At 57.7% G+C, this 7027-nt stretch overlaps 1 protein-coding gene across 1 annotated transcript; it reads left to right on the top strand.

The window, feature by feature from the left end:
• Nucleotides 1-1221: 1221 nt before the first annotated feature.
• Nucleotides 1222-6040, top strand: SLC7A3 (solute carrier family 7 (cationic amino acid transporter, y+ system), member 3). Its single transcript, XM_008946861.1, has 11 exons — nucleotides 1222-1583; nucleotides 1782-1933; nucleotides 2020-2200; nucleotides 2302-2414; nucleotides 3376-3598; nucleotides 3785-3924; nucleotides 4004-4106; nucleotides 4407-4618; nucleotides 5247-5413; nucleotides 5692-5800; nucleotides 5907-6040. The coding sequence occupies exons 1-11, from the start codon at nucleotides 1222-1224 to the stop codon at nucleotides 6038-6040; spliced, it is 1896 nt and encodes a 631-aa protein (XP_008945109.1).
• Nucleotides 6041-7027: the final 987 nt, after the last annotated feature.

Raw genomic sequence — 7027 nt, 5'->3', positions numbered from 1 at the left:
TAGGCAGTGGGTGGGGAGGGTGCCAGTGCTGGGGTACTTGTTCCCTGGAAACCTGGCACAGAGGCTGCCCTGGTCTGGGACAGCTCCTTGGGCCAACACTATGTGGCACATGCCAGCTCTGGAAGGTTTCTCCAGAAATGGGCTGGTTTGCTGGTTATGGGGAAGCAGCCGAGCTGGTGACTACCACTGCAACCCTGGCAATCCTCTGCAGTGGAAAAGGGTCACAAAATTATCCTTGCATATACTTACGCTGCACCATACAGCGTGGTGTCAGTGCTGCCCCGAGTGCCTGGCTGGAGCGTGTTTTGCCTCCCAATGAAGGGAGCAGCCAAGCACGGAGAAGCTACTGGTGAGCAGGTGGTCCAGTGCGGGGCATTGGTGCTAGCTGTGGCTGTGGGCAGTGGGAGCCACTTTCTTTGTGGCTCTTCTCGCTCTGTGCCAGCTGCCTGTTCCACCGTGTGCTTGTCTCCTAGAGCTTTTTGGAGATGTGTAGCTGCTGTGAGCAAAGAGAGTGGGTTTGTCACACATTTAGGGCAGTTGCAGCCTGCAGAGCACGCGGGCTGCTTGGCAAGCGCCGCTGGCACATGAGGGGTGTGTGCCAGGGCCCGTGCTGCGTGTTTAGCCACACGTCCCTGCTGAGGGCGCAGTGCACGTGCTGGGAGCAAAGGAGGAATGGCTGTATCCCGGTAAGCCAGCCCGGCCTGCCAGATCTTCCACTGGAGAAATGCTTTGTCTCCCTGCCATTGCCATTGTGCATGCCCACGTGCCAGGCCAGAGGGATGTGCTAGCTCTCCCTCAAGTTTGGCCTGCGGGATCTCCAGGCTGCCAAATCAGTGGGGAGTTCTTGCGAGACAGTGAGCAAGCTCAGGAACATGCCCAGGGGCCCTGCTGGGACCACACAGTGCTTTTGCAATGAGCCTGTTGCCCACCATGGACTCACTGGGTTCATCCCTGGCTCACTCTCCTGGTGCAGTGGCTGCACAGGTTGGGTATGTGCAGCCCCACTGGTGCCTTGGAGGGAGCCACCGTGGTCTCTGCTCTACTAGCATGGCGAAGGCTTGGTGCTGATGGGTTGGCCGGGAGCAGGCACAGCTCCTGTGGGCACCCCTGTCTGCCCTGCTCACTGTAGTGTGGGTGCTGTTACTCCAATGGTCCCTTCTCTTGCAGGGGTTTTAGGTATCCGAGCACTAGCCACGAGAGGACAAGACGTTCAGGGGAAAAATGGCCAGTGTTGGGAAGAAGCTGATCCGCCGGCGTGTGGTGGATCTGAGCTCTGAGGACACACGTTTTTCTCGCTGTCTCTCGACACTGGACCTCATAGCCCTGGGAGTGGGCAGCACACTGGGGGCTGGTGTGTATGTGCTGTCTGGGGAGGTGGCCAAGGAGATGGCTGGTCCATCCATTGTCCTCTGCTTCCTCGTGGCTGCTCTTTCATCAGTACTGGCTGGACTCTGCTATGCAGAGTTTGGGGCCCGTGTCCCCAAGACCGGCTCTGCCTACCTCTACAGCTACGTCACTGTTGGTGAGATCTGGGCTTTCACAGCTGGCTGGAACCTCATCCTCTCCTACGTGATAGGTATGGAGCCAAGCAGAATGCTGGCCTGTGTGCCCAGGGTCCTTCCAGCACCGCATTGGCAGCGTGAGAGGTTTGCGCGGGCAGCATGTGGTGCTCTGGGAGCAGGGTGTGGGATGGGATCAGCAGGGAGGTGGGCACTGAAGTGGGGGTGGCTGGTGCTGCGGCGCCCTGGGCTTGGACTGATGCACAGATTTGCTATTATCAGGCACGGCCAGCGTGCCTGGAGCGCGGCATTTGACAACATAATTGGCAACCACATCTCCACCTTCTTCATGAACAAGACTACTGTGAACCTGCCAGGGGTGCTGGCCGAACGCCCAGACTTCTTTGCCCTGATCCTGATTGGGCTACTCACTGGTGAGTGTGTAGGAGCAGTTCCATGGCACCACTGGTGGTGGCATAGGAGCATAGAATGTCCCCTCTCACCCCTTCTGTCCTTGCAGCGCTGCTGGCCTTCGGCGTCAGTGAATCTGCCCTCGTGAACAAAATCTTCACAGCAGTGAACCTGGTGGTGCTGAGCTTTGTCATCATTGCCGGCTTTGTGAAGGGAGACATCAGGAACTGGCAGCTCTCGGGGGAGGACTACATCAACCGCTCGCACCTGGATCTGCCGGATGATGCCAGGTAAGGAGAGCAACCTTGCCAGGCCAGGGGCTGGCACAGGGCTGGCACTGGCCCAGCTGTCCATGCACCCGACAACAGCTGTTCTCCTCCTTCCTTTCCAGAAGAAAAGCCTTTGGCTCTGGTGGGTTTGTTCCCTTTGGACTGGAAGGGATCCTGACTGGTGCTGCTACCTGTTTCTATGCTTTCGTTGGCTTTGACTGTATTGCCACCACAGGTATGGCCTTGGGTGGGGACAGCATGGGCATTTTGTCAGCACAGCTGGCTAGGACCCACCAGAGAGTATGTTCTGTGTCATGGGAAAGAGCCTATCCTATTGCTGCGGGGAGGTTTCCTCATGGTGGCTCTGTCCCCTGCTGGACCAGCACAAAGGGCTCACAGCCTGCCCTGCCCCAGGAAAAGGGGCTTCCTGCACCATGCAGCGGGAGCAGGGCTGCATCCTGCCTGTGCAGGCAGCTCCCGGGGCAGTGGGGAGCCTTTCTGCTGCTGAGTTGAGGCTGCAACAGTGCTGGGAACTGCTGGTGCCTCCTGGTTATTTCCCAGCCTCAAGCAACATTTTTCTAAATTACTTTAGTGTGTGCAGAACCACTGCTCTCTGGTGCACAGGGAGTCCTCTTAATTTCCTCTCATTCCTTCATGCAATCTACTTAGTGGGTGGCTGGTACAGGCTGTTCCGTCTGATTTCTCTGCCTGCGACTCCTTGCCCCCAGCGGCTGCCTGGCAGCTGCCTCCTCCCCTCTTATGAGGAGCCCCTTGCCAGGGAGCTGGTGCTGTAGGAGAGCACGCCTTCACAAAGGTTGAAGGGCAGAGGGCACGGTGGCTGCATTGCTGTGCCCACACACCCAGAGGATTTGCATTCAGCAGGCTCTGTGGGGGGTAGGAGCTGCTGGTGGGGGCAGAGAGCTGGCATGGCTAGGGCGGGCTGCAAGCCCAGCAGCCACTAGGCAGCTGCATGCTTGGAAGCCAGGGCTGCAGTCATGCACCTCTGCTCTTGGCAGTTCTGAAGCCTGTTGGTGCAGCAGCACGGCTGGGGACACCTTATCTCCACCAGCCCCTGCCTGCTGCTGCCCAGCCACATGCTGCCATTGGAAGTCCCTGCTGCGGCTCATCCCCTGGGGCTGAGTGCCCCATGCTGTGCCACAGGGTGACGATGGACACTGCCTCTTGTCTTTGCACAGGGGAGGAAGCCAAGAACCCACAACGCTCGATCCCTATTGGCATCATTGTGTCCCTCCTCATCTGCTTTGTGGCTTATTTTGGGGTCTCTGCGGCCCTGACCCTCATGGTGCCTTACTTCCTCCTGAACAAGGAGAGCCCCCTGCCTGAGGCTTTCAAGGCTGTGGGCTGGGAGCCTGCCCGCTATGCCGTTGCCGTTGGCTCACTCTGTGCCCTCTCCACCAGGTAGGACTGGCTTCATTCCTGGCACTGCCTGGCATTGCACGAGAACCAGCAGCATGTGTCCTGGCTGGGCTGGGGGTTTGTCCTTTCTAGTTGCTGTCCTGAAAGCTCAGAGCCAGTCTTATCCCCATCTGGGTAGTGGGCGTGGACAGCTTGCCTGGCAGGCCCCAAACAGTCTCTCCACGGCAGCTTGCTGGGCTCCATGTTCCCCATGCCCCGTGTGATCTATGCTATGGCTGAGGACGGGCTGCTCTTCAAGTTCCTCTCCAGCATCAACAGGCGCACGAAGACCCCTCTGTCAGCCACCATCACCTCAGGACTCCTCGCAGGTAAGGCTTCTGGTCGCCACCTCATGCTCAGCCCCACAGTGGTCTGGAGCCATGCTTGTGCTGCATGTTCTCATTGCAGCGGTGATGGCCTTCCTGCTTGACCTGAAGGACCTGGTGGACCTCATGTCAATTGGCACGCTGCTGGCCTACTCCCTGGTGGCAGTGTGTGTGCTCATTCTCCGGTGCGTGCTCCCTCTCATGTGGTGGTGGCTGGGGTGGATGTGCCTGGCATCAAGCCCAGGGCTTGTGGCCACAGCTTTTTCTCAGCGGGGTACAGCCTGTGTAAACATCAAGTCCCCAAGATGGAGGCTGCTCACAGAGTATACCTTCACAGTGGGCACATGCATGGGGTGGCTGTCATGGAGCTGCTGACAGAGCAGCACATGGGGCTGGAGGAGTGGGAGGGACATGAGGTGTTGCCCACTGTCCCCCAAGACTGGGAAGTTCCTTGGCCTCTGCTGCAGCTTGTCCTATCTGCTCAGGTACCAGTCTGGGCAGCTGAACTCCCCAAAGGCCATGGAAATGCAAGAGCTGAATGGGAATGAGGAGGAAAGGGTGGTTATGAACCCAGCTGTCACCACTGCCAACACCCAGCAGAAGGAGACACTGTCTTTGATGATGCTCTTCAACCCACCCACAGACACCCCTACTGCATTCTCTGGGCGCATTGTCTATGTCTGTGTCTCAGTCATCGGTGAGTAAGCAGAAGCTGGTGGCTGATATCCCCTCCTGTCGGGCTGGACCGTCTTGGTGTATCTCCTCACAGCTGGGAAGGGATGGTGGGCACACTGAGTGAAGGAGGGGGCTAGGCAGCACTAGTAGGGACTGGACCTGCTTTGCCCTGAGCAGGGCATCAAGTGCAGGGCATGGATGGTGTTTACGGCTCATAGGGGCTGATGGAGGATGTGGCTACTAAGCCAGGCATGTTTGGGTGGTTAAAGCAATTCACTGTGATGAGCCTGGCCTAGTCTGGCTGCCCAGTGAGGGTGGTTCCCAGACCTTCAAGAACACTTGGGCTCAACCAGCAAGGTCTGATCTGTCCATCAGTGGCTTCATTGTGCAGTCAAAATGGGGTGGCTCAGCTGAGTCTGGGTAAGTGTCAGAGCTGTGTTCTAGCCCAGCTGAGTGCAGGCTTCCCTCGGCTTGCCAGGCTGGTGTGTTCCCCCAGAAAAGCACTTTCCTGAAGCTTTGGGGTGGATGTTGGAGACAGCATATGCTGGACCCATGCCTGACAGAGGAGTGGGTGCTTCACCCGTGGTGAGGCTAAGGGTCCCAGGGAAGCCAGATGCTGTGCAGCCCCCTGACTGCTCCCTCTGTTGCAGCCACACTGATCACAGTCATCTCTGTGGTCCTCACCTACAAGGTGACTGCCCTGAAGGATGCCAGCGTGGGCTGGATTGTGACCCTGGTGCTGCTGCTCATGGCTCTGCTCATTCCCACCATCATCGTTTGGAGGCAGCCACAGAGCAACACGCGGCTGAACTTCAAAGTGAGTGCAGCCCCCAGCAGCTCAGTGTCTGCACCCCTGTGGACCCCTGGGAGGGTCTGGGTCATTGCAGGGTCTGCCAGGGCTCGCTGCTGGCAGTCATCATCCAGGAAAATGCAGAGCCCTGGGATGCAGCTCTCTGAGGTGCAGTCTGCACATGGCAGTGCACAGGTGATCTCTGGGCTGTGGCAGGTGTGGGATCCCTCTGTGCCCAGGAGCATCCTCGAGCCTGGCCGGGTCCTTCAAGGCACAGCTGGCACGACACTTCCCATCTCTCACAGGTACCTTTCCTCCCGCTCCTGCCCATTTTCAGTATCTTCATTAATATCCTGCTGATGGTACAGCTGAGTGCTGGCACTTGGGTGCGGTTTGCTATCTGGATGGCTGTGGGTAGGTGTCCTGTGCAGGGCAGCGTTGTGCCCGCAGGGTCTCCCCTGGGCAGCTGTTGCACTGTCTGCCTGCTGCTCTGAATTTCATTGCAGAAACTGTCCTGCAGGTTTTATGATTTACTTTGGCTATGGGATTCGGAACAGCGTGGAAGGGAAAAATACAGAAGAACCCTGTGCCATAGTAGAAAAACCTCTGCACCACCCTGGAGTGGACCTCGGCCCCAGGGCTCCTGTGGTCTGAGGGATCCACCACTTACACTCTGTGGGCCTCTGCCGCTTGGGTACGAGATCATGATCTGCACGGTACATCCATCCTCTCTCCCATAGGGAGCGAGTGCCACAGTCAGGACTGTGCAGCCAGGCCATGTGCTGCCCCTTCCCCTCGCAGGGCAGAGGTCACCAAGATGAGTCCCCGGGCTGGGTGGGAGCACTGGTGGCCCACAGCTGGTCTCTGCCCTTCCCCCAATCCTGCTGAGGGGCAGTGATACTGGCTTGGCCCTCCCACTGTGTGAGCTGCTATTCAGAAATACTGCTTTCCCTGCACTTGGGACTCCCCACGTGATAGTGCAGCTGTATTCATTCCATCTGTCCATGTGGCTGTGTTCACCACCTCCTTTTTGTGCTTTCCAAGTGCCAGACATGTACATGGCAGCCACGGCTGAAGCTGTGTGATGAGGCCTGGGGAGGCTTGTTCTGGTACCACTAGCAACACGGTACTTTGGCAGCACGGGGCTCAGCCAGCCAAAATCCTCTTTTCCTGGGATTTGCATCTTGTGCTGAGCCCCATGCCGCCATGCTGCTTGGTGTGAGCATTCATTTTGGGTGTCTGTGAAGATGTCCACAGTGTAGCTATACCAGTGTCCAACCTTGTACCCCTTTGTATATTTGGTATTTGATGTCAGCTTTTGTACTGATTAAACTAAATGGGTTTTAATTACTTGGTTCTGTGGGTCCTTCCACATCTTGTGTTGATGACCTGTGGTTACACAATCCCACACAGGACCCCACGTGCTACCAGGCTGGTGTCATCACAGAGTGCAGGACTCAGCCACACACCCAGCTGTGCTGGGCGAGCTTGCTGCCTAAAGCCTGCTGGCTGGAGCCACCAGCCTCACAGTGTCTCCTAGGACGGTGAGCCAGTAAGTCAGGAACTGCAGAGCAGTGCTCCAGGCCCACTAAACCCAGTGCTGCTGGTACATGTGGGCAGGGCACCAGACTGCCATGGCCC

This window comes from Merops nubicus, unplaced genomic scaffold, assembly GCF_000691845.1.
Source record: "Merops nubicus isolate BGI_N331 unplaced genomic scaffold, ASM69184v1 scaffold11979, whole genome shotgun sequence".
In the NCBI taxonomy this organism is placed as follows: domain Eukaryota; kingdom Metazoa; phylum Chordata; class Aves; order Coraciiformes; family Meropidae; genus Merops; species Merops nubicus.
Note: the sequence above shows the minus strand (reverse complement) of the source record. Positions and strands in the feature narration are given on the sequence as shown.

What these genes read in the sequence shown, in the direction of transcription:
- SLC7A3 (XM_008946861.1), top strand. Translation starts at nt 1,222, where the DNA reads ATGGCCAGTGTTGGGAAGAAGCTGATCCGCCGGCGTGTGGTGGATCTG. An exon ending in CTCTGTGCCCTCTCCACCAG is followed by an intron (nt 3,599 to 3,784) that starts GTAGGACTGGCT and finishes TCTCCACGGCAG; the next exon opens with CTTGCTGGGCTCCATGTTCC. An exon ending in TGCTATCTGGATGGCTGTGG is followed by an intron (nt 5,801 to 5,906) that starts GTAGGTGTCCTG and finishes ACTGTCCTGCAG; the next exon opens with GTTTTATGATTTACTTTGGC.